The sequence below is a fragment of the Vulpes lagopus genome, chromosome 18, assembly GCF_018345385.1.
Source record: "Vulpes lagopus strain Blue_001 chromosome 18, ASM1834538v1, whole genome shotgun sequence".
NCBI classification, from domain to species: domain Eukaryota; kingdom Metazoa; phylum Chordata; class Mammalia; order Carnivora; family Canidae; genus Vulpes; species Vulpes lagopus.
Window position 1 is genome coordinate 23,848,221 of NC_054841.1, and position 27,278 is coordinate 23,875,498.

Here is a 27,278-nt window from a genome sequence, read left to right on the forward strand (position 1 = left end):
GGAGCTATAATCTGGGTCAGCACATTTACGGTGGATTAGAGCAGGGGAAATAACTTGGCTATAATCAGAGCCTCCATAGCTCCAGACCCTAGGATAGAACCCTGAAGTTCCAGTCCTTAGTGACTCACTAATGCTCCCACAGGATCATAGGAAACAATGCAACCGTGATGAGACATCATGGGTGAATTGGCTTCGGTTGCTTTCCTGCTTAATTCAGGAGCTTGCCAAAGTGCCTATGAGTGAAACCCTGCCTAGATCTGCCCAAACCAAAAGTTCTGGAAGGAGGATATTTGTGTATTCCTGAGAAAAACCACTCGCCTCCCCATCCCCCACACAAATCAGAGCAACTAGTAAGTATACAGTCTGTAAGATACTTAAGAAAATAAGTCACTGCCTTCTTAAAGTCACAGACTTTATTCCTACAACCACAGAGCCTGAGCATGACTATGGCAAGAAAAGAAGAGTTTCATCTGAGAGTGTCTCTTATGGGCATGATTGTTCATGGAAGGGTGGGAACAGAGGACAAGGAAGATAAGCTCTTCTGGCCTTGGAACAAAACATATTTACTCCAGCAAAGCAGCAGGTAATCTGAAAACCCTCTAAAATAACCTGTCTGTACATCCCCTGAAGCAAGTGGGCAGACAAGCACTGCCATCTGGCACAAAAGGGAATTCAGATCCAGAAAAGCAGCAGCAAAGTATTCAAAATAATAATAATCAGTTGTTTTGAGACTCACAAACAGGAGTTTCTAAGGGCAAATGTATACCCAAGATAAATACTGGTGCTTCCTGAGAGACCTGACATAGGATTACAAAGCTGCCTCCCTGTTTCAGTCAACCTTCACTTGCCCTCTGCATACTTAATTTGGGTAAGGGACATGGCCTTCAAGTTCCTGTTCTGAGCTCCAAGGGCTCCTATAGTCTAGGGGCACAGCAACCTGAGGCTAACCTGTGCCACATCTCATCTATCTGGCAGCCACAGGAAGTCACCTCCACCCAAGAGCAAAGCTGGTCCTCGGTCCCAGACAGCTGGTCAAGGGTGGCATGGGTCAGCACTGGCCCTCAGCACTCCTGGATAGGGGCAGGGAGAGTGGACAAAACTTTGGAAAGCCAAGCAGGGGAAGCCTGGGTAAAGGGTAAGGTCTTGTTTACTGGATGGTCAGGCAGCGATGGTTGAAGAGCTGGCAGATGACAGTTGGGTCAGCCACAGTAGATGTGTCCCCCAGGTCGTGGTCATTCTGAGCAATCTTCCGAAGCACCCGCCTCATGATTTTCCCTGGGGAGACCACAGCCTTCTGGTTACCTGGTAATAACACTGACCCACTGACCCTCCAGCCCTGCCAAAAAGGCTTCCATCCACACACACTACACCACCAGTAGGCCTTGCCCAATCCCAAACCCAATCCCTTGAGGCCTCTGAGAACATACCTGAGCGGGTTTTAGGCAAGCCAGGTGCATTCTGGATATAATCCGGAGTGGCAATGGGGCCAATCTTTTCTCTAACTGTAACCAACAAATCATTAAGCATTTCTTCAGTACCCTTAACCAGGCTCCCAAAAACCAAGGTAGAGATGGCTTTGTTTCCCATCTATTTCCCTTTCAAGTCCCTGACCACAGAGTCATTCTTAGAGTCACTGCCTGTCTTTCTCTCTTTTTAACATATTGTCTTTTACTATCTCATTTTATCTTCATCTATTTTCATGGAACTCAAACTCTAAGAATCAGCCTGCTAGAGTTTAAATCCCACTTTACTACCAGTGTGGCCTTGGGCAAGGGATTTAACTTCTCTGAACCTTAATTTCTTCATCTTTAGGATGAGAGTAACAATAGGATCTATTTCACAGCGTGATTATAGGGATTAAATGAATTAATGCATTTAAAGCACTTAGCCCAGTGGTGGCACAGAGAATTCTATAAATGTCAGCCATTAGTATCCTAGTAGAGAGACCAGTGGAGACTGAGTGGCAAGAGGACATTAAGCCCCTATGGTCCCCTGGGATCTGTTTGTAGTTTGCAGCTTGCTCTTGCCTCTCCCCAACAACTTGCTGTGGTAACTGGGCCATGAGGACAGACCCTATAGTCCCTGCTTTAGGAGGCTCCTCACTCTGCTTCTTGAGCTCCTCGGTGAGGGTGGGGCTGAAGGTGTAGCCATCGCACAGGGTGACAAAGCAGTAGAGGCATTCGCCCTTCACAGGATGAGGGTGGCCGACCACAGCTGCCTCTGCAATAGCCTCATGTTCCACAAGTGCTGATTCCACCTCTGCTGTGCTCAGCAGATGTCCTTATCAAGGGAAAGGAAGTGCCATCAGAGAGAGCCCAACCTCTACCCCAGCCCCTGTTCCATCTATGCCTATAGGGCAGTCCTAGGCTGGTCAAGTGGGGAAGCCCCTTCATTTATGCCTCACTCAACCTGCTTCAGTTGTCCCACCCTCCCAGTTCGCCTCCTCTAGGCACATTCCAGTGTTTATCACTCTTCTTCCGAAACCTGTACCCAGAACCTAATGCCACACTCCAAGCATGGTTTGGCCAGACGACATCCTGGCTGTCTTGGAAGGCTTTGGCTAGGACTTTGCTGAGAGAGGATGCTGATAAGAAGGGAAAATGGTCCCTGGCCCTCACCTGATACATTCAGCATGTCATCAATCCTGCCAGTGATCCAGTAATAGCCATCCTGGTCCCGCCGGCAGCCTGGAAAGAGAAGAAATGCACAATATAATAAATATCCCACAGTAGGATATATGATCCATGTTACCAAACTGCTACACCCACTAATAGCCCCCTAATAAGTCTTCCTGCTTCTACACTTGCCCCCGTAGTAGCCAGGCTCCAAGATAGCTATGCTGATTTCCACTTTCTAATATGCAGACTCCTGTGTAGTTCTCTTTCTCATTGTACTAGGGTTAGTCTGTGTGATCAACAGAATTTGGCAGAAGTGACGGTATGTCATTTCTGAGATTACACTATAGAAAAGATACCATGGTTATTCTCTCAGATGATTTGCTCTGGGGGAAGTCAGCTGCCATATGTCATGAGTAGCCCTATGAAAAGGCCCATGTGGTGAAGAATTGAGGTGTCCTGCCAACAGCCACACGAGTGAGCTTGAAGTATGGCCTCCAGGCTCAGTCAAACCTTCAAATGACTGCAGCCCCAACCAGCAGCTTCACTGAAGCCCATAAGAGACTCTAAATGAGAACTACTGGCAAAGCCACTCACAAAGTCCTGATCCTCAGGAATTTTAATTTGTTGTTTTAAGCTGCCAAGTTTGGGGGTAATTTTTTCCATTGGCAATAGATAACTAATACACCCACCTAAAGTCTTTTCTCCGTAAATCGAAGTTACTTTCCAAACAATAAATTTGTTCTTATCACTTCTCTGCTTACAGGCCCTAAAGGTCTCCCCCACTGTGCACCGGATAAAATCCAAAGTCCTTATCATGGCCCACAAGGCCCCACATTATCTACCTCTCCAACTTCATGTAACATTCTTCCCTTTGTTCACTACATGTCAGCCACACAGGCTTCAGTCTGTTCCTCAGATATTTCAAGCTGGTGTCTCTGCACAGAACACTCACTCTTACTCCAGATTTTCCCATGCCTGGCCTCCTCACCCTGGAGGGCTCTGGTCAAATATCACTTCCAAGAAGCCGCCTCTCACCATCCCATGTATGGTGGCCATTCCTGCAGACATTCTTTATACTGTTACCCTGTGTATTTTTCTTAATAGCATTTGTCACTAAGGTAAGCTTATTTACTCATTTGCTGAATTTATTGTCTGTCTCCCCTACCAGACTATAAGCCCCATGCTTACCTTATTCATGGCACTATCCCTTGAGTTTAGATCTGTGCCAGACATAGTAGGTGCTCAATAAATAGCTGTGGCTGAATGGACTGGTGGATAGAGTCATGGGCAAATATAGGTTCCAGACATCAGGATCCATATGACAGTAATTCACACTGCTACATGCCCATTTCTTTTAGCACAGGAACAATGGAAGCAAGAACCATCCTCATATATCAGGTGGTACCATGCTGAGACCCTCCATGCAACACTCATTCCTGTTCTTATAGTCTTCTTTAAATCTCTACCTGGATATTAGTCACTGATACACAGAATATATTCTCTGTTTTTCTTCACCCCTAACCAATTCTTCCTAAAAACGGAAGGGGAAAGTACATGTCAAGATGGGAGATATGGGAAGGGGAGATAGCCAGGGCTCACCATCTCCTGTCACATAGTAACCAGGGAACTTCTTAAAGTAGGTTGCCTCAAAGCGTTCATGGTTCCCATAGACTGTGCGCATGATTCCTGGCCAGGGCTGCTTGAACACCTAGGGAGTGAGAGAGGCACAGTGGTCATATCTGCTACACTGTCAAACTGGAAGACAATCACAGTTTTGCCCAACCTGAGGATAAATGGCCTGAATGCCCTTCCTGAGAAGTAGGACAAAGTACAGGCTTTGGAGATAGACAATCCAGGCTAAGAATCCCAGCTCTGCCACTTACTAACTGTGTGACTTCAGGTTAGTAACTTTACCTTTCTAAGCTTCAGATACTCTTCTGTAAATCAGAGAAAATAATCTCAACCTCTCAAAGTTACTTGTGAGGACTGAATTAATGGTATGTGGAAGTTGTCTAGTACAACGTTCTGTTAGTGATAAGCATTTAGTAAATTTGAGTCTCCTCAGGAAACCAAGTCCAGTGTGATACAAATGAAAATAATCAAATAAAAATTTGCCCCACTCAATAACATCCTGTGGCAGTAGATTGATGAGATGGATGAAATTCTAGGCTAAGAGTCAGAAAGCCTGGATTTAAGTCCTTATTACTAACTTGCTCCTAGTAAAAGTAAAGTGGGATGGAGGGCGGGGGCTGTACTTCCTACAAGTACTAGTACAAAAATCATAAGAGCTAACATTTGTTAAACACTGTTAGGTTCTGCCTTCACACGGATTATCTAATTTAATTGATCCAGCAACTTGAGACACAGGTACTATATAACCCTGTTTTACAAATGAAACTTAGGTTCAACGGGGTTAGGCAACCTATCTGAGGTCACAAAAGAGGAGGAGCTAGGATTTAAATCCAAGCAGGCTGACTCTGGAGCCTATATGATTTTCTACTATGTTATGAAGACTCCTTTCACACTAGAATGTTTGTCAAAGGAAGAGTTAGCACTAAGTCTTCTGGACCCAAAAAGGCATCATCAGGAATCTTTGAGCAGAGCCCTTAAGAGCCAAAGTGTGCCAAAAGGCAGACAAGCAGGCTAAGTATCCAGAAGGATTTCCTCCAGGGTTTCGCAGAGGATAAACCCTCAACCATGGAGCTTTAGCCATAAGCACCTACCAGTGGAAATAAGGTTCTAAACTCTGAAGCAAAGTACAGCATCCCTTGTTGTACTCTTTCCTCCCAACTCCTCAAAGACATCCAAGGGTCAGAGCCTCACCAGGTAACCTTCAGCTTCACCTTCCAACTCTTCCCCAGACTCATTCAAAATTGCAGGAGCTACACCAAAGAATGGAAAGGTCTAGAAGCAAACAGGAAACAGGACTTAAGGAGAAGAATGAGGCAACTGTGACTCAATTCTACCTCTCTCAAGGACCCCCAGAGCCCCAGGTTCTTCACACATATATTAGTCTAGTCCCCCACCCTCCACCTAGGCCCAGAGACTCTACTCCTGCCTAGCATAGGATCAGCCAAGGGTGCTTCACTCACAGCAGAACCAGGCTTCATTGGTGTGGCACCAGGGAGGGGAGTCAGCATATGGCCACCCTGTAGAAGTCAAAGATTGGGGGTTTGAGTCAGTCTTCCCACACTGTCCCTGAGCCCCAGCCTTCTGAATCCTTTACTCACTGTCTCTGTCTGCCAGAAGGTGTCCACGATGGAACAGCGCTGAGCACCCACCACTCGGTGGTACCACAGCCAGGCCTCAGGGTTAATGGGTTCACCCACTGTGCCTAGCACCTGTAAGGATGCCCGGCTATGCCTTGGGCAGGGGAGTGGGGAGGAAGAAAGGCTCTGAGGACACTGAGAACCAGGAAGACATGCCCAGGCTCTTCTGCCCCCTCCCCTATTCTACGCCAAGGAGTTGGAACAATGGAATGGAAAAGTCTGTACACAAAGGCCAGCATCTAGCTCTGAAGGACACCCATGGGGCAGCAACTGGGAGGGGGTCTCACCTGGTAACAGGCTCATCTCCAAACTTCATAAGCAGGCGGATAGCTGTGGGTGCTGTGTAGAACTTGGTCACCTTGTACTTGTCCACGATGTTCCATAGGCGGCTCACATCCGGGTATGTGGGAATCCCCTCAAACTGACCCCAGTGAAGGCTAATCATTCCCAGTCCTTCCCAACAGTCCTTCAATTCCCTTACCATACCCTCAGGCTCAGTATTTTGCCCTTTTGGACATAGCCATGTCTTCATTCCCTTACAGATAAGCCAAGAGACCTTCTTCCTCAGTATATACAACCCCCTCAGAACTCCTCTTTCCCCAGGGAACAGGTCATTGTGTAAGCCCCCTGTCTCTAGATCAAGTGGCCTTGGAAGACTGTCACCTAGGATCATCTTGTCCACCCCTAACTAGGCCAAGTAGCCATGAGTCCCAGCTCCCTTCTCACCAAAACACTGGTGGCACCATTGGCCAGTGGCCCATAGGTGACGTAGGAATGGCCGGTAATCCAGCCAATGTCTGCTGTGCACCAGAATACATCCTCCGCGTGGAAGTCAAACACGTACTTGAAGGTCGTAGCCACATAGAGCATGTAGCCCCCAACAGTGTGTACCACACCCTGGAGGAAAAATTCAACCTTGTGGGCCTTGGGCTCATTTCCACAGACCAACAAATGTATGCTGGGTAGAGCTAGAAGAAGATCCTCCTGAGATTCTGGCCCTGCCAGCACCCCTTTCATATAGTATCCATCTCTATTCTAACCCATTTTCTCCATGTTCCCATCTCACACACCATACACATGCATAGTCAGTCATCATTCATATCCACACCCTAAGATGGGCTACTTGAATCACTCTTATACACATGAACACTTCTAGAGCATTCACATCTAAGAGTGTCTTTGTTGTATATTTATGCACACATAGTCAATTACACATTGACAGAGTGAGAGTGAGAAAAAAAAATAATCTTCTTTGCTTAGTCTACCAATACCCCATCCCTTGGAAAGAGATGCAAAAAATATGCTTCAAAAGCCTCACTGAGAGATATTCAAACATACAGAGAGTAAGAATTTAGGGATGGTGTGAGTGGAAGATAGGGTGATATATCTTTTAAGTCAATACAGGAGTCAGAGTTTTGTTTCTGGCCCCCACACTGTGCCCTGGGAAGAATGAGATGTTAGTAGTGTGGCTTATGGAAGGAACTGAACTCTAAGAGCTTCTAGCCTAGGGCCCCAAGAAGGGTCCTAGCCTACCCCTGGCCTTGAGTTCACAGTGCAGATCTCCTTCAATCAAACCACGTGGGCATGGGCAAGAACACTGAAGTTAGACATATGAACTGATCCTTTTTTCCTTTTCTGGGGTGTGAAAGCCCCCACCCGAATTGTCTCACCCTGAGCCTCACAATCTAGTGGCTGAGGATTTATGTCTTAATTTGATTTAGAAAATGTAATGTGACAGTTCTGAAACTCAGGATTATTAAGTAAAAGTCATATCATCATATGCTTTCTCAGAAATTCACTTAACCCTAACAGTATATACACACGCACACTTGCCTTGGGTTTCCCTGTGGAGCCACTGGTGTACAGGATGAAGAGTGGGTCCTCTGCATCACACCACTCAGGCTCACACTCATCCTCTGCCTCTTGCATGAGTTCATGCCACCACAAATCAACTCCTTGATTCCAGGAGATCTGCAGGGTTAAGAAGACAGGAATGGGCAGGAAAGAACTGTGAACAGCTCAAGAGAGGAACAGACACACCTACCTGACACCTGGGGTTGGGGGAAGTGCTGTCAGGTAGAATTGCTGGGAGGAGGGAGGGAAATGTGAGGGTGGAATGTGACAGAGAACAGGAGCAGAACAGCAGGCTTCTTGGGTTAGCTTCAGAACAGCTAACACCCTGCTCCAGAGCATCCCTTACCTAGCCTCAGTATGAGGATGGCACCTTGGTTGGTCCCTTATCATTCTTCAGTTCTTAGCTTAAATGTCACCTTTGTAGAGGGCTTTCCCTGAACAATATCTGGTAGATTCCCAACCCCACCCTCCCCCCTGCTATTATTCTTGATCACTGTACCATATTTCCTTCCCATACAGCACATATTTCCAGTTATTTAGTTGTTTGCTTCACTACTGTCTCCTCAACTAGATAGTGACCTCTATGAGTGCAGTGCATGTCTGTCTTTTTCTTTTCTTTTTCTTTTCTTTTTTTTTTTTTTATCCCCAACACCTAGCAAAATGCCTGGCACTTAATACACACCCTGTAAATTTTTGTTGGATGAATGAATACACACACACAGGCCTACATACAAACATATGTACTTAGGAAGCTAGTGGCTTATCAGCAGGGATGCGGACACCACCCAATTCAGAAATGCAAAATTAGTCAGAGCCTGCAGGTGAAGCGGGCACCTGGCCCTGTTAGTATTGAAAATAGTCAACAGCTTTTAATCCAAGCACCTTTCCTGAATGTCTAGACCTCATCCACATCTGCAGGTTCCTACCCTAGCTCCACCCCCACTTTCACACTACTGGCAACCAATAGGTTTCCTATAGAGATATTTGCTTAAGGCTCCATTCAGCAGAAAACCTACTTTAAGTTGGTGGAAAAGGACCAATACGACTTCTTCTCCCAGTAGAAGGATGTCCTCCTATACTAGAGTATTTTTGATTACTACTTCTGGATCTGTCCTCCTGAAATTTTTCTAACCTCTCCTTGAAGTTATTTTACTTTCCTAGTTTTTTTAAATAATAAATTTATTTTTTATTGGTGTTCAATTTGCCAACATACAGAATAACACCCAATGCTCATCCTGTCAAGTGCCCCCCTCAGTACCCGTCACCCATTCACCCCCACCCCCTGCCCTCCTCCCCTTCCACCACCCCTAGTTCGTTTCCCAGAGTTAGGAGTCTTTATGTTACTTTCCTAGTTATATCACCTCTTTGAACAGCCAGTTTTCAGAGTCTACTCTGTGCTGAGGGAAGGTGGGATTCCCTGAACTTGTCCAAAAATTGCACTGGATCTCAGTCCCAGTTCGGCCACTTCCTAGCTATATATGACTTTGGGCAAGTCACTTTACCTCAAGTTGGTCCTTTTTAAAATGAGGATAGTCATTCTTTCCTTAATGGTCTCACAGGATTTGGGGAACATCAAAAGAAAAGGGATTACATAGTAAATATCATAACTTGAATTGTCCTGTGGGATGGGAAAGAACGATGTCAGGAGGATAGAAGTGAGTTCAGTTCCACTGAACTCCTCTGGGAAATAAATTCAAGGGTGTGAAAATAGGAACTGTTTTGGGTTTGCTTTAGCCATCACAAAGCCCTTTCATATTCATTAGTTTCTTGTATGTTCAATGGCCCTGGCTGGCAGGTAGACATGATAATGTAAGAGAAACACCCTACTCCCTATTCCCATTATATGGCTATATGCTAAATTATTCTGTATATATTTGGTTGCAAAAAAAGAAATCCCAAAGTGTTAAATATATACCTTGATAAATTATAAAATGACTCCAATCACTCTCTTCTTTCTGTACTATCTACCCCTTAATTTAGAGAATTTGAAGTGTCTGTCACATAAACATTATTAAGAATGACAAACCCAGGGGAGCCTGGGTGGCTAAGTCAGTTAAGGGTCAGACTCTTGGTTTTGGCTCAGATCATGATCTCATGGGTCATGGGATCAATATTGAGCCCCACATCAGGCTCAGCGTGGAGCCTGCTCCAAGATTCTCTTCCTTTGCTACTCTTCCTATTCACAGGCTCTCTCTTTCCCTGTCTCTCATTCTCAAATAAATAAAAAAATCTTAAAAAAAGAAAAGAAAAAAAGAATGACAAGTCCAGACCGAGGCACCATTAAAAAGAAGAAGAAAAAGAAAGAAGAGAAAGAGGTTGCCCAAGAGCTAAAAAATACTAAAACACACCTTTTTTTTTTTTTTTTTTTTAGCAGAACAGACATATGGATCTAAACATACATTGACACATCAATACTTTTTTTCCTGCCAAAGGATCTACTTGAGGGCCTTAATGTATTTAAAAAGAGTATCAATATTGCTTTGGGGAAATGGTCCTCAGTACTGATTTGAATTGTCATAGAAAAGGCACTAGGTACATATAAGGGCAAAGCATAGTTATGCTGTGGCAATAAGGGTATTCTCGTAATCTTAAAAAACTATTTCCCTTGTGGGTATGTGGGCGAGAAGGGCCAGTACCCCAGGTGTGGAACTGATAACTAGCACCAGGAAGCAGGGTGAGCTCAATTAACAGTGCAAACATTAGTTATGAATTGGGTGTGTGTCTATGAGGGCCCCACAGCTTTGAACCAGGAAGATTTAATTTACTGAAATAAGAATAGAGTTGGTCTTTGTCCTTAGACCAGGATATCCTCAGGGAGGGCAACTGCCAGGTGTGAGATCGGAATATGAGGAAGCCCATAGGTGACATGATTGAGGAGAGTACCTCCAAATTGTGCCAGGCCTTCCCTTGATGAATGCTTAAGGATGATGGGATGTGGAGCTCTCCCAAGAGTTCCGCAGTTTTGACTGCAATTATCAGACCAATAAACCTGGACTTTGTAAGCCTATTCCTACGGTCTTTGGTTTTTTGGTAACTGATTATTTTCACCTCCAAGAAACAAAAATCCAGGAGCCTGTGGCCTAAAGGTTTCTAGTATTAAGAACTATAGGAGTTTGGGACAGCTGGGTGGCTCAGCATTTGAGTGTCTGCCTTCTGCACAGGGCGTGATCCTGGAGTTCCAGGATTGAGTCCCACATCGGGTTCCCCGTGTGGAGCCTGCTTCTCCCTCTCCTTGTGTCTCTGCCTCTGTGTGTGTGTGTGTGTGTGTGTGTGTGTGTGTCTCTCATAAATGATAAATAAAATCTTAAAAAAAAAGAATTATGGGAGTTTATTTCTTTTCTGGTTTCCCTTTTAGAAATGCCAGGCTGTCTGCTATGTTAAAAGAAATAAAAGCTAACATTAATAGGGTAGTTACTTTGTACCAAATACCTTATAGACAAAACCCTATCAGGTAGGTACAGTTATTATCCTTTTTCTACAGATGGGGAAACTGAGGCAAGAGAACTTAAGTAGTTGGTCCAAGCTTCTACAGTAGCATTTGAAAAGCTAGGATTTGAACCCAAGTAGTCTGGCTCCAGAGTCTATATTCTAACCACTGAGTTTGTTATGTTACATCTTTCAAGAGTAATGTCTTAGGTCTCTGCCTGACTTAAAAGGAAAGTAATGTTCCCTGGGAATCAAATCTGTCTCCACTATGCTATGAGAACAGAGAAAAAAAGATAATATTTACTGAAGAGGTTAATCATAGAAGATTCAGAGTAAGACACCCTTATGAGGATGGCAAAAATCAGAGGAATAATGGGTTTTATGTTCTGTTTTAATAAAGGAAGTAGTTTTCTTTTAAGCATGTATTATCATCTCTCCATTGTTGATAAGGAAACTGAAACTCAGAGAGGAGAAGCGACTTGTTCAAGGACATACAGCTAAAAATCTGTCTCTGGACTCCAAGCCCAGCCTTTCTCTATTCTAATCTGCTTTGAGCCCCCACTTAAGAATCTCACATCTTAGAACCACCTACAAAGTAATTTTTATTCAACCTAGCATTTAATTATATCAGAGAGTTTATGTGCAGTTTATAAATCCCAAAGTAATATATAAATGTATTTAGGGATCTTCTTCTCTATTGTCCTACATAAAATTGAGGTTTTCATTTGTGATATATAAGTCCCCAACTTGATGGTGAATTCTCAAGGTCAAGTTCTGTACCTCCTCTACTCACTCTACTCTTATCTCCTAGGGCTCTGCTCCAGCTAAGTACACAGTAAGAACTTTCTGACAAGTTACTTGGTCCTCTCTCCCACAAAGGTCCTAAACAGCAGAGTGCAATGGGATGCCTTGTTGCTAGCTCTCTGAGGTTCATGCTCTATGCCAGTTCAGAGAGGTAGCAACAGGCATTTTGTTTCATGACCCTTCAGAGTAACTTAGATGGCAAAGGACCCAGGGGCAGAAAGAAAGGGGTTAGGTCTGGCAGCCACCTCAATAGGGGAAAACAGGCAAAGAGCAGATGGAAACACAGACAAGCACACAGAGAAGCAGTACCCAAGGCAGTGCAGAGGTGGATACCTGGGGCCAGATGCGCTTGGGTTTCTCTTTCAGCTTACCCTGTTAAGAGCCCATGGAAAGGGTGGTGAGCAGGGTCTGATTATAGGGGAGTAAGAGGGAAGGGTCAGTGTGTCCCAAGCCTCTGCTGCCTTTTCTGTAGGCTCCCCTCTTACTGGTCCTCCTAGCCTACATTTTCTTGATCTTGTTCCCAATCTCTATACACTTAGAACCCCTAATGCTCACTGGAATCTCCAATCTCCCTAGGCTAGACTACAGTCTCTCTAGCCCTGTGACCACTTGGGGCCCCCTCAAGTCACAGAATCTCAGGAACCCTTTTCCTTCTGGACCCTGGAGCTTTCATCCTTCATGGCCCTCAGACCTTTGGGCTTTTCCACCATTTTCACTAAAAGTTCTGGATCCAAAGCTAATAAGGGCTATATCTTGAGGGCCAAATCCTGGTCCTTCCATGGGGGGGGGGGGCACAAAAGTAGCCCATTCCAAGACAGATACCAGTACACATAGTCACCCAAATCATCCCCTCCCTCCCTCCCTCCCTTCCTTTCTTTTTTCTTTCTTTTTTTAAAATTGAAGATAGTTGATTAAGTCAGCCCATTTCTAACCCAAGCCCAAGCCCTGAGGGTCCCCTGTGCCCATCAGGATACCCCAATCAGCATAGAGTCCCCTTACAATCTCTCATGCTAGGTTCCCAAGGATGAGGGGCTCCCTATTGACACTCGAGGTCAAAGTCCCCCAGCTCCCTACCAGCCCTGCCAGAGGAGGCATTCCTAGGATTGCTCCCAGATGCTCTCAACATTATGATAAGGAAACGAAGCACATAAAGAACTTCCTGGGCCAATTTCAACCCAGAGGAAAGCATAGGAATACCAGACTCACCTGCACATCTGGGCATGGCCTCTTAATGGGGGGGGATTGGCTGGGAGAGTCACCTATGCCCAGCTCTGCCCGCCCCAGGTGCTTGACCACAATGCAGCATCTCACTCGGAAACCCCTAGAAGAAGGAGAAACCTGAAATGGTAGCTGGTTGGCTCAGAGAGAATTTGGCAGGACCCACCCATGTCCATCTAGGATAGAAGGGACAAAGGGAATCTGGTACAGGGGAAAATCCCAGTTAACCCAGAGCAGTAGCCAACCAACCAAACACACTTACTTTTCCCGACACTTCTCCAGCGCCTCATCAGCCAGTTCCTTCAGGTTCACAAGCTTTTCCCCCCTGTAGAAGGCATCTTTGGGGAGCAATAAACATTCCAGGCCTTAGGAAGGCACCACACTCCTAGTCCCTTATCCCTAGTGAGCACAGTGTTCATGGAGCCCTTCCTGAGGTAGGTCTCTTGACTCTGGCTCTTCCAATTGATTTGAGCTGACAGAGGGTCAGGTGAGATGGAATCAGGAGATAAGGGTAGGCAGTCCCTACCCTCTATGCTGAGCAGTTGCAAATATCAACTAGCTGATTAGAGACCAAAACTTCAGGTGTAGAAGTTCTGGAAAAGGGGTGAGAGAATTAGTCACCTGTAGTAATAAGAAGGCTGCAACTGGAATCCAGGATCCGTTCACATAGAGACTCTGCAGAGAAGCCTGCAAACTAGGAAAAGGAAGAAAAACTGAGGGAGAGGAGGACCTAGGAATTAAATAAACCAGGAAAGGAGACATTCATAAAACCTTCAGGATTTCTAGGTTATGGTTCTAGAAGAAACTGGATAACTGATATGGAACTTATGACACAAATCTAAACTTCTTAGTCTGGTTCTCAAGGTCCTCTAGCATCCAGGCCCAACCTACTTCTCCAGAGCCCCATCCCTTCCCATCCCCTACTAGGTATCTTTTTCCAGTCCAAATTCCTACCACAATAGAGTGCAGAGCCCCAAGGCGGGCACAGGCCAACATGGCCACCACGAGTTCTGGTATCATGGGCATGTAGATGGCCACTCGGTCACCCTTCCGAATGCCTACAAATAAAGGACACAGATCATGCACCATGGACACTTCCTGCTGCTACCTGCTTCTTCTTGTTCAGCTACTGCCCTTCCTCCCCACAGCTGACCCTATTACTACATTCCATCCATTCCTTGTCTACTTCCCCCAAGTCCTCAAATACCCCAAGACAGGACCCTCCAGCCCCCTTCTCATACCCCCATACTCACCCTGTTTTTGGAGAACATTGCTGAATCGACACACTTGGACCAGAAGCTCACGATATGTGATCTGGGTGGTCTCCTCTGGTTCATTGCCCTCCCTGAGATACATCAGAAAGAATTAGCCATTAGGGAATATAACCTCTTCCCCCAAACAAAAAATAGGAACAGTCATCATATCCATTCAGGAACACCAAGACTCCTTATGAATGTCCTATGAGGGTGAGCTGTCTACTATAACACCTTGAGCTGACTGGTCAGATACTTTGGCCTTTTAAGGCATACTTTATACACAAGCTGTGTGTCATTGGAAAATGCACTGTCCATCTGTGAGCCTCATTTAGGTTGGTAAAATGGGATGATGGTCCTTTCTCTTCCATCCTAGGGATGTATTAAAAGAGAGGGCAGGGATCCCTGGGTGGCGCAGCGGTTTGGCGCCTGCCTTTGGCCCAGGGCGCGATCCTGGAGACCCGGGATCGAATCCCACGTCAGGCTCCCGGTGCATGGAGCCTGCTTCTCCCTCTGCCTGTGTCTCTGCCTCTCTCTATCTCTCTGTGACTATCATAAATAAATAAAAATTAAAAAAAATATATTTAAAAATAAATAAATAAAAGAGAGGGCAGCCTGGGTGGCTCAGCAGTTTAGTGCTTGCCTTCAGCCCAGGGTGTGATCCTGGAGATCCGGGATCGAGTCCCGCATTGGGCTCTTTGCATGGAGCCTGCTTCTCCCTCTGCTTGTGTCTCTACCCTCTCTGTGTGTCTCTCATGAATAAATAAATAAAATCTTAAAAAAAAAAGATGATATTACAAATGTGATTCTTCTGGAGCACAGTGTCAAGACTGCATTGGTGTTATTCAAGGTGAGATTTCCAGATCACTTGTACCTAAGGGAACTTCTAAAAAGACAGAGCCCCAATTCAGACCTACTGAATCAAAATCACAGCATCCATGAATCTGCCTCTTTATTACAAGCTATAAAGATTCAAGTATAAGGGATCCCTGGGTGGCTCAGTGGTTTAGCGCCTGCCTTCAGCCCAGGGCGTGATCCTGGAGTCCTGGAATCGAGTCTCACATCAAGCTCCCTGCATGGAGCCTGCTTCTCCCTCTGGCTGTGTCTCTGCCTCTCTCTCTCTCTCTCTCTCTCCCTCCCTCTGCCTACGTCTCTGCCTCTCTCTCTCTCTCTCATGAATAAATAAAATCTTAAAAAAAAAGATTCAAGTATAAAGATTATACTTGTATAATATATACACAAGTATATATACAAATATACAAAAGTATAACGATTCAGCTGCCGATTCTTTTTCTTTTTCTTAAGATTTATTTATCTATTTGAGAGAGAGAGAGAGAGAGAGAGATCATGAGCAGGAGGGGTAGAGGAAGAAATAATCTCAAGCTGACTCTGCTCAGTGTGGAGCTGACATGGCTTTATCTCATGACCCCAAGGTCACAATGTGAGCCAAAACCAAGAGTCGGATGCTCAACTGACTGCGCATTCCAGGCACACCTCTGATACACATTTAAAGTTTTAGGGGCAACTGACTGGCTCAGTTGGTTAAGCGTCTGACTCTTGATTTCAGCTCAGGTCATAATCTCAAGGTTATGAGACTGAGCCCCACGTCAAGCTCCGTGCTGGGTGGGGAGCCTGCTTAAGATTCTCTCTTGCCCTCTCCCTCTGCCCCTTGCTCTTCCTTCTAAAAAAAATAAAAAATAAAGTTCAGAATCACTACACTTTATCAACTGAGTTCTGTCTACCACTTCAGCCTCACCTCCCATTCCTTCCTAGGCTTCAGCCTAGTTTCCTTCATGTTTGCTTCCTCGACAACTACTATGTGCTGTATATATGTATAGAAATAAGGCACTGATAAGCAAGATCCCTGATAACATGGAGCTTATATTCCAATGACAATGCGAAAAGTATATAAGTAACACAGCCAAATAATTTCAGATCATAAGCATCATGAAGGATATAAAGAATGATATAATGAATGACTGATTGGAAATACTTTTGAAAAAATATCTTAAGGAACTTTCAAGACTATGTGAAGATTTAATGACCCCCAGTGTGTTTTTTCAATTTTATGATTTTTTTAAGTAATACATATATACAAATGGTACCACAAAAAAAGATATGTAATGAAAAGTATCCCTCCCACCCCTATTCCCTAACCCCATGCCTTGATTGGCAACCACTGTTGGTACTATGTTGTGTAATTTTCCAAAAATAGTCAATATGCTGACAGGACCACCCCTAATAGGTTAGAGACTGCAGGGCAACTGAACTAATGCGGAGTGACCAAGGTAATTACTTTAGAAGAAGACTATACTATTAGAATCTTTCATAAGATCCTTCAGATATCACTGAAGATGGAAATTTAAAAACTGAATTAAAAATTTTGAATTTTAATACTGTTCAGAAGAGAGATAAGCACCTCAGTCACTAACCAAGCATGGATGGGAAGAGGTAGGAAACAGCTGTTTTAACCGTGGGACAGACCTATTATATAAGCATTATATATATGTATTTATTTATACATTTTTGTTTTTTCTATACAAATGATGGTATACAGTAAACACTATTCTGTATCGTGTTTTTTAATTGAGTATAATATACATCCAATAAACTACATGAATCTTAAGTATACAGCTCAATCATCTTGCTTTTTTAAAAATTCAACAATATACCTTGATAAAATTCTCCATCAAGACTTAAAGTACTGTTCGTTTTCTTAAAAAAAAAAAAAAAGATTTATTTATTTATTCATGAGAGAGACAGAGAAAGAGGCAGAGACGCCAGCAGAGGGAGAAGTAGGTTCCCCACAGGGAGGCCTGATCAGGGACTCAATCCCAGGACTCCAGGATCACGCACGCCCTGAGCCAAAGGCAGACGCTTTAACTGCTGACCAACCAGGCGTCCCAGTACTGTTCATTTTCTTTGTCATCTGCATAATGTTCCACAGTTTGTATGTGCCATAGTTTATCTAACAAATAAATGCTTCAATGAATATCTTTATTCAAATGTCATTTTACTCACTTGCAAATATATCTGTAGAATGAATTATTAGAAATGAAATTGTTGGAAGAAAAAGAAATTGTTGGGTCAAAGGATATCTGCATTTTAAATATTGATAAACATTAGAGGACAACTACTTTAAATAATGGTCATAGAAGGCCTCCCTCTGGGGAGGTGATACTGAGCTAAAAGACCCAAGTAATGAGAAGTAGTCAACTATATGAATTCTTGAGAAGAGTATCCTGGGCAGAGAGAACATCAAAATTTGGAAAGGTACTCAGGCAGTAAAGAGCTTGGCCTATTCAAAGAACAGTAAGGAAGCTAGAATGAAGAAAGTTAAGAATGAGAGTTAGGCAGCAGCCAGATCACATGGGGCCTTGTAGGCAATGGTAAAAAGTTTGAATTTTATTTTAACTAGGTTCCTCCTGGCTTCCTACACACAAAAGCTGACCTCTATGCTTTTGATGACGCCATTGCACCTGCTCAGAATGCCTTCCCCTTTCCTTCTGGCACCAGTACCAGCCCATCCTAAATACTGCAGGCCATTGTGCTCCCTTACTACCCAGAGTATTCAAGGAGATAACTAAAGCCCAGAGAGATGTAGTAGCTTGGCCAAGGTCAAACAATAATAAGTGGCAGAGCCAAGAATAGATCCTCAAGTCTTCTCATTTCAAGGCGGGACTCTTTTGCCTCATCATATGAAGGACAGGGACAAGCAGGGAAATTAGGCCTTGGAGGTTACACAGAAGATTACACAGAAAGAAGCCTCTTTCCAGCTCCTGGCTTGATGAGTCAGTTACTATCCTTTCCTTGGCTTGGCCCTCCTAGGGCTTAGAGGAGCCAAGCACAGAGAGCTCTCTAAAGTGAGAAGGAACACAGAGAAAGGAAGCTGGCAAGTGGCCCTGAATACCAGAGGCAAAAAGCCATTTCCTTAACTGGCCCACTGGTGAGTGCCACAGAAACTTCAGAACATCTCCAGTTATGGCTAAATGCCAACATATACCACACACCCATGCAAAAATGTCCCTACATGTGTGCCACATACCAGCTCACCTGTGCATACTTACATGTGCAAAATGACATATGCTAATATACAAAACATTGTAGGCATAAACGCTGCCCATTTGCACACAGAGGTACAAATAAGGAGAAATATATGAACCCAGGACTCAAACATGGACCTATCTACCTCAAACATGGTATATGCACCACATTTACATACCCACCTATGTGCACAGCTTGCCCTTCCCCAAACTCCAGCAGATCATTTTTTTATTTTCTTCACATAACTTTCCATTATTTGAAATTATCTCGTGTATTTTATTTGCTTGTATATTACCTGTGTCTTTCATTGGAATATAAGCTCCACGGTAACAGAGAACTTGTCTGTTTTGTTCATTACTACATCCCTCAAATCTAGAATAGAGTCTGGTACATAGAAAGTACATAGGAACAGATAAGCACAAACCTACACAAGAACTGCCTACTTGAGCCCACTTCTAGTTATACACACATTCACACACACCCACAGTGTACATGCCTCTCCAAGTTCTGGGCTCAAGCTATGCATAATTGATATAGGCATCTTACTTCTTCCAGTGTCTTCTTTCTCTGACATATACACCAGGTTCAGCCCCTGCCTCATTAGGAGGAGGAGGTGAATAGAATACTGGCCTACTGCAAGCTCCCAAGCCCTCTAGGATGTTAAGAATTCTTAAAAGAACATTCAGTTTAGTCTCCTAACTCCAAAAGGATCCAAAGAGACCATTTAATGTGCTTGAAGTCACATGGTGAGTTTGGCACGGACGACCTCACTTTCCTTGTGATCTATTGATACTACCTTGTATTACATTTATTGGGGCTTTATATTTCCCATTACATCTCGGGTTCTTAGAGGGCAGGGATCATGTATTTTTCTTCTCAATTTCCTCCAAGTTCAGCTGGCACAATAAATATTTAAGGTTCATCATTGAATCACAGAAAACCTGGTAATTGATTAATGATAGGGAAGACTGGGACTCCCCTCTTTATATGAGGGACAGTCATTGAATTGGAGATTTTAATTCCCTAAACTAACAGAAAAGTAAGGTACAGGATTGGAGGAAAGAGCTGGGGGCGGGGGGGAATAGGTGGGAAAAAACTAGATTCTTCACAGAAACAGAGGGCAAGATCTAAACTGGTGGGTTAGATCCTCCAGAGGAGAAAAACCCAAATAAGAAAAAGAGTCAAACTTATTATCAGAGGATATAGTGGACTGAGCTGTTTAGCCTGGAGAAGAGAAGATAATGAGATACATGATAACTAAGTCTCAATATCTGTATCTTTGTTGCCTCCACTCTGGTTCAGACCCCCTTCATCTCTTGCCTGGATGGTCAAGACCCAAACTGGTCTCCCACTTCACTCTTACCCTCTTCCAATCCATATATCACCCAGAATAATCTATTAACAACAAACCAGATTACATCACCTCCTGTTTAAAATACTTTAGTGGCTCTCATCACATGTATAAGAAATTCCAGACTTCTACTATGCATTGTATCTTCTCCAACTCATCTTGTGCCATTGTCCCATTCTACTCAATAGACTCCAAACACATTATCAGTCTTCTGATAGAATATGCCATGTTCTTCCCCCAGTTCTTCAAATGGTTTGCTCTATGTCATGTTTCAGATCACTCTAAGTAGCATCAGACCTTCCTGTTATTCTTCATCACAACACTGTCTCTCCTACTAGACTGTAAGCTTCCTGAAGGCACAGACCAAGTTGGTCTTATTCACTGCTGAATACCCAGTGTCTTGCAAAAAACCCTGTATATGGTCAGTGCTCAGTAAATATTTGCTGAATAAATGAATGAACCTGAAGGATTGTTATGGGAAAGAAGTAGACTCGTGTTTCGTAACTATAAATGAAGAGGTTGGGCAGCCTGGGTGGCTCAGGGGTTTGGCGATGCCTTTGGCCCAGGGTATGATCCTGGAGACCCAGGATTGAGTCCCGTATCGGGCTCCCTGCATGGAGCCTGCTTCTCCCTCCCTGTGTCTCTGCCTCGCTGTGTCTCTCATGAATAAATAAAATCTTTAAAAAAAAATAAATGAAGAGGTGGGTCAATTGGGAGAGTTCAATGTAAGGAAAGCCTTTCTAACTGTCAGAACTGTCCAATGATAGAAGGTACTCCTTACAGGAGCTTCCTAACTGTGGAGATATCATATAGAATCTGGGATTTGGGATCCCTGGGTGGCGCAGCGGTTTGGTGCCTGCCTTTGGCCCAGGGCGCGATCCTGGAGACCCAGGATTGAATCCCACGTCAGGCTCCCGGTGCATGGAGCCTGCTTCTCCCTCTGCCTATGTCTCTGCCTCTCTCTCTCTCTCTCTCTCTCTATGACTATCATAAATAAAATAATAAAAAATAAAAAAAAAAAAAGAATCTGGGATTTGCAGGGATACCAAAGAGCAGACTCCAAGACATAGCTGGGACAAGGCAAGGCCAATGGGTCTCAAAGCATGGTCAGGCAGTGTTAATAATGCAAATTGCAAGGCCCCGCCCCACATAGCTGCAGTACAGGACTGCAGAGATTGAGCCAGGGAAACCCTGACACCTACTAGATCATTCTCCAGGGAGTGGGGGCCTTAGAACTCTCATTTATAAGCAACCCATGTGATTCATGTTTTCTGAAATTTGGTATGACTTTTAAGGCTGTTCCAACTTTGAAATTCTTTATGTAAAATTAAGAAATCATGTGAAATCAAGTATTCTATGATTCATAAAGCACTGCACAAATGTAAGGCACTCCGATGTAAGTATAACCTCAAGTCACTTTCCCTTTCATCAAGGGAGCAGGGAGTAGAAGCAACATAGCTTTACCAATTAGCAGACTAATGTCCCCTCTGGGCACTCCTGCCTTAGTCATGGTGAAGAGGGAGAAGGGCTGGAGGAGAAGGTGGGAGGAGGCACACTCCAAAGACTGAATCATAAAAAGGAATGACGTATTGGCACATGCTACACTTGTGAACCTTTATGAGATTATGCTAAGTGAAAGAAGCTAGAAAAAATCATCACGTTGTATGATTCCATTTTCATGAAATGTCCAGAATAGTCAGAGCCATACAGACAGAAAATAGATTAGTGGTTGCCTAGGGCTACAGTGGGAAAGGCTGGAGGAAAATGAGGAGTGACTGCTAATGAATATGGAGTTTCTTTTTGGGGTGGTAAAAATGTTCTAAAAATTGGCTGTGATAATGATTGCACAACTCTGCATATAACAAAAATCACTGACTTGTATACTTCAAATGGGTAAACTGCATGGTATGAATTATATCTCAAATTTTATTTTATTTTTTAAAGATTTTATTTATTCATGAGAGACAGAGAGAGAGAGAGGCAGAGACACAGCCAAAGGGAGAAGCAGGCTCCATGCAGGGAGTCCGATATGGGATTCGATCCTGAGACTTCAGGATCATGCCCTGGGCTGAAGGCAGACACTCAACCACTGAGCCACCCAGGCATCCCTATCTCAAATTTTAAAATTCTGTGATTTTGATTAGAATTTTAATAACATACAGATTAATTTGGAGAAACAGCCATCTTTACAAATCTTATTTTCCAGAAAGTTTGCCTCTTAGCACTATTCATTTATTCATTCATTCATACTGTTCATTTGTTCATTCATTCATTCTGTCTCTATTTGCCTAAAGATGTGGTGCTTACTTATTTTAACATTATAGTCATATGTATACATCTGTTTCCTTCACTGGATTGTAAGTTCCTTAAAGGTAGACAAGATATATTTTTTCTCCTCAGTACTAAGTTCAAAATTTGACACACAGAGGGTATTAAATACATAATTATGAAATGAATGGGTAAAAGAATGAATGAATGAACGAATGAACAAAGTTCTCTGCTCACATGACCAGCCAGATCCAAGCTGATCAGAGTTAGGAAACATGGAAAGAAAAAGATCACAGAGGATACTAACAAAATAGACATGCTAGACAGGCAGGGGGAAATGGTAGACACAGAGGGAGAAGAGTATAAAACTTGTGGAATAGGATTTGGAAAAATATCAAGATAAATTTCTTGAGCCTCTACAATGGGCTCAGATCTGGAATCTGCTATGGGAGAGACTGCAATAAGACCCTGGAGTTGAGATTCAGATTATAGGACTTATACTTTGCAATCTAGGCTATTATTGCATCCTGTCCTCCTGCCAGCTATTTTCAGGCTTTGATCCAGGAACCTTGTGCCTGTTTCCCTTGGTCAAAGTGACTTTGGTGCCAGTTGGATTCTGCAGTTCTCTGTTGACAAGGCAGACCTGGGTCGGTATAGAAGGTAACCCTTTCCCTCTGCTTACATGCCTACTTATAGGAGGGAAATCATATATACTCGTTCCTACCATACTGTGTCCCATGCTAGCCTTAAACAAAAAAAGTGAATGAGGACAGTTCTCTCAGATTCTTTATTATCACAGAATTTGGAATACTGCCTAAAATAGAAATATGACTAGAGCAAAAAAAGAAAGTGGAAAAAATAACCAAGAGCACTATTTTATACGTACATCAGGTGTCTCGTGTATGCAAAAATATTTATTACAATGGTTCTTTGTTATTTAGATAGAATAGCATGGTTGAAATCATTAGTGTTCAAGATAGGGTACTCCATTCCTGCAGGTAGTTGAGGAGGAAAAGTTTTAAGAAAGTAAGTGTCCAGATTCTCAACTTCCATATATAATCTTTCTTAACATTGATCTGAGTTGGTTCTCCTTTCCCACTTTCTCTTTCACAAATACACTCCCCTCACTTCATTTAAAAAAAAATGGTTGGGGGGACGTCTGGGTGGCTCAGCGGTTGAGCACCTGCCTTCAGCCCAGAGCATGGATCTGGAGTCCTGGGAGTACCACGTCAGGCTCCCTGCATGGAACCTGCTTCTCTCCCTGCCTGTGTCTCTGCCTGTCTCTCTGTTTCTCTCTGTCTCTCATGAATGAATAAAATCTTAAAAAAAAAAAAAATGGGGTGCGAAGGTGACTCAATCAGTTGGGTGACTGCCTTCAGCTCAGGTGGTGATCCCAGGGTCCTGGGATCAAGCCTCCAGGCCCCACATCAGTCAGACTCCCTGCTCAGCGAGTAGTCCATTTCTCCCTCTGCTCCTCCCCCCACTTGTGCTCATGTGTGCTCTCTCTCTAAGAAAGTCTTTAAAAAATAAAAATTGCTGGGCTCCCTGGGTGGCGCAGCAGTTTGGCGCCTGCCTTTGGCACAGGGCGTGATCCTGGAGATCCGGGATCGAATCCCACGTCAGGCTCCTGGTGCATGGAGCCTGCTTCTCCCTCTGCCTATGTCTCTGCCTCTCTCTCTCTCTCTCTCTCTGTGTGTGACTATCATAAATAAATTTTAAAAAATTAAAAATAAATAAAAATAAATTTAAAAAATTGTTTAAAATGCCATCTTTATCTCCTATCCCAAACATTGTGCCTATACAATGCTAAAGTTAAAAACAAAACAAAACCCTCAGATTCTAATTCAATAGGCTAGTGGGGTCCAGTAATCTGGATTATTAACAAGATCCTCAGATAATTATTTGGAGCCCCCAGACCTTTATTTATTGTTTACCTCTAATTCAATGTATGAATTTGCACAAATTTCCCCCTCCCTCTGAGCTCAGCTTCCTTCTCTGTAAAGTATTAGAGGGGAGGAAGGAGGAGAGAGAAGATTGGTATTAGGCTGGATAATTTCTAATATATCTTAAGACTCCTTGATTCTTTTTTTTTTTTTTAATTTTTTTTATTTATTTATATTTATGATAGTCACAGACAGAGAGAGAGAGGCAGAGACACAGGCAGAGGGAGAAGCAGGCTCCATGCACCAGGAGCCCAATGTGGGATTCGATCCCGGGTCTCCAGGATCGCGCCCTGGGCCAAAGGCAGGCGCCAAACCGTTGCGCCACCCAGGGATCCCAAGACTCCTTGATTCTTATTTCTTCCTTTCAGAGCCAGGAGAATGGGCCCTAAAAGTTAGGTTCAGAGAAAAGAGGTTTTATTTACATAGGGGGCAGGGCGCAGGGCGGGGAACAAACTTAGCTGAGTTGGAGATCAAATAGAATTAAATAAATAAAAGTAATAAAAGTAATGGGCACCTGGGTGGCTCCAGTCATGATCTCAAGGTCATGGGATTGAGTCCCACATTGAGTTCTGCACTCAGCATGCAGTCTGCTTGAGATCCCCCCTCTCCCTTTCCCTCTGCCCCTCCCTCTACTCGTGCGCTCACTCTCTGTCTAAAATAAATAAATAAAATTTTTAAAAAGTAAAAAAAAAAAACAAAACAAAAAACTGACATGCCTGTCTCACATGGTATTGGTGTAGATCCTTAAACGAGTATGGAATAAAACTACATTAAGAGGATAATCCTTTACCTGATCCTCACAGCTATTCTAACAATAGGTAGAAAAGGTATAATTATCCCCATTTTAAAGATCAAGAAATCCAGAGGAAGTGGCTTGCCGAGACTACACAGTGGGATTAAGGAAAATCTATAACCAGGTCCCAGTTTTCTGACTTCCAGCCTACAAATTTGTTCAACTATAGTAATTTGGAGTGTACCTAAGTGGACATGACTATGAAGCCTCTCTCCTAAGAATCTCCAGGAGCACTGTGAAAAGGAGAGGACACTTTCACCCACTTTGAACTTAAGCCCATGGCCAAATCATTCACATCACAATCTCTCCAATATCCTGAGAACTTTCTGAAAAGACCCAAAACCTCTGACAAGGAAGTCTGCATATGTCTACCTTCGCAGTCCATGGCAGTGCTCAAATGTCACAGAAGCACTTATACATTCATTTGCTCTTAGACACATGACCCTCATTCCCTAAAATAAGGCAAATACATTGTCTCCAACATTTTCTTCATAAATAAAATTCCAGTTCACAGGCAAAAATCTTGCCCCACCCTCCCAGAATGTGAGCTCCATAAGGACAAGGACCAGATCTCTTTTGTTTATTGCTATGTCTAAGCATCTAATACTTGCCTGGCACATATCATAAATATCTATACATTAATTTTTTAAAAACCTGCTGCTAGAAGCTAACAGGTCACCCATGGAGCATAGCTATCCATAAGTTGGATCCTTACCTAACAGCACATACAAAAATTAACTCAAAGTGAAACAAGGGCCAAAATATAAGACCTAAAACAATACAAGTTTTAGATGAAAACAAAAGAAAAATTTCACAGACACGACACCAAAAACGCAGGAAACAAAAGAAAAAATAGACATTGGACTTCATAAAAGTTTTAAAATTTCATGTATCAAAAAATACTATTCCAGGCAGTCCGGGTGGCTCAGCGGTTTAGCACTGCCTTCAGCCCAGGGTGTGATCCTGGAGACCCAGGATCGAGTCCCATGTTGGGCTCACTGCATGGGGTCTGCTTCCCCCTCTGCCTGTGTGTGTGTCTCTCTCTGTGTCTCTCATGAATAAATAAATAAAATCTTTTAAAAAAAAATACTATTCCTATAGTAAAAAGGCAACTCACAGCACTGGGAGAAAATATTGGCAAATCACGTATCTCATAAGGGATTAATATTCAAAATATATAGGTAACTCCTGAAGATCAACAACAAAAAAACAATCAACACAATTAAAAAATGAGCAAAGGACTTGAATAGACATTTTCCCAAAGAAGACAGACAAATGGCAAATAAAACGTGAAACATCACTAATCATTAGAGAAATGCCAATCAAAACTATAATGAGGTAGTATTAACAAGTGTATGAGGGCAGTACTCTCAGATCCTTTATTATTACAAGCTCCCTAAAGCCTAATGCATATAATTCATACTGTTCAGCCTTGTCCTAGGTTCCTCCAGGGTCTGGGCCAACCTTAACCGATCAAATTTCAGCCATGCTGTTCTTCTAGGCCCATCTTCAGCTCCAGCTGAAGTTCTCTCAGCCCTTGGGCAGGAATGCTGCAATGACAGGGAAATGAATGGACAGGGCAAGAGCTCAGAAATTTTGAGCTTCAAGTCAAGCTTTGCTACTTTTCTCAACACTATACTTTTTTTTTTTTTAATTTTTATTTATTTACGATAGTCACAGAGAGATAGAGAGAGAGGCAGAGACACAGGCAGAGGGAGAAGCAGGCTCCATGCACCGGGAGCCCGACGTGGGACCCGATCCCGGGTCTCCAGGATCGCGCCCTGGGCCAAAGGCAGGCGCCAAACCGCTGCGCCACCCAGGGATCCCAACACTATACTTTTTATAAATTATTTCATTTCTCTGGGCCTTAGGTGCTTCAACTGTAAACGAGGGAAATGTTTCAGTAAATGTACTTTCTAGAAATAGGTTTTATTATTCATTCTGGCTGAGAGCAAGAAAGAGGGTTGGAAAATGAGAATTGGGAAAAGCTTCATAAAGAAGATAGCATCTCAGATGGTTATGAAAGAATAAGCAGGATTTAGACTAGCTCAGATAAGGAACAGCAATCCAGAGACAAGGAAAAAACATTAATTAGCTTAGATATAGAAGCAGAAAAGCACAGGCCAGTCTACAGGCCAATACCAATCCTAAGTATTTTCCTCATAAAGCTACATTTATTTGATATAAAGGACTACATTTTGTCCTATATGTTCTGACTATTGTCATGCAGTTAAATTATCTTTATTCTTAATTGAGTGATAGTGATATAAGGTGATATTTGCAGTTCAAAAAAATTCTTATTTCATAAAATTTTATTTTATTGTATTTTAATTTTTTTAATTATTATTTATTTATGATAGTCACAGAGAGAGAGAGAGAGAGAGAGGCAGAGACACAGGCAGAGGGAGAAGCAGCCTCCATGCACTGGGAGCCCGAT

At 43.3% G+C, this 27,278-nt stretch overlaps 1 protein-coding gene across 3 annotated transcripts in view; it reads right to left on the reverse strand.

The window, feature by feature from the left end:
• Window positions 1–398: 398 nt before the first annotated feature.
• Window positions 399–27,278, reverse strand: part of ACSS2 (acyl-CoA synthetase short chain family member 2) — a 46,002-nt gene continuing 19,122 nt past the window's right edge. The window contains exons 3-19 of one of the 3 annotated variants that reach the window (XM_041732914.1): window positions 14,443–14,534; window positions 14,144–14,247; window positions 13,811–13,883; window positions 13,452–13,527; window positions 13,178–13,292; window positions 12,305–12,343; window positions 7,721–7,858; window positions 6,614–6,784; window positions 6,175–6,308; window positions 5,849–5,981; window positions 5,711–5,767; window positions 5,442–5,522; window positions 4,218–4,326; window positions 2,619–2,687; window positions 2,104–2,280; window positions 1,428–1,502; window positions 399–1,275 (exon numbers count right to left, since the gene is read on the reverse strand). In XM_041732914.1, the coding sequence (XP_041588848.1) occupies window positions 1,148–1,275; window positions 1,428–1,502; window positions 2,104–2,280; window positions 2,619–2,687; window positions 4,218–4,326; window positions 5,442–5,522; window positions 5,711–5,767; window positions 5,849–5,981; window positions 6,175–6,308; window positions 6,614–6,784; window positions 7,721–7,858; window positions 12,305–12,343; window positions 13,178–13,292; window positions 13,452–13,527; window positions 13,811–13,883; window positions 14,144–14,247; window positions 14,443–14,534 (1,771 nt within the window). In that variant the 3' untranslated portion in view covers window positions 399–1,147. Of the gene's footprint in view, window positions 1,276–1,427; window positions 1,503–2,103; window positions 2,281–2,618; window positions 2,688–4,217; window positions 4,327–5,441; window positions 5,523–5,710; window positions 5,768–5,848; window positions 5,982–6,174; window positions 6,309–6,613; window positions 6,785–7,720; window positions 7,859–12,280; window positions 12,344–13,177; window positions 13,293–13,451; window positions 13,528–13,810; window positions 13,884–14,143; window positions 14,248–14,442; window positions 14,535–27,278 lie in introns of all 3 variants that reach the window. The other 2 variants (XM_041732913.1, XM_041732915.1) reach the window with 2 other exon arrangements.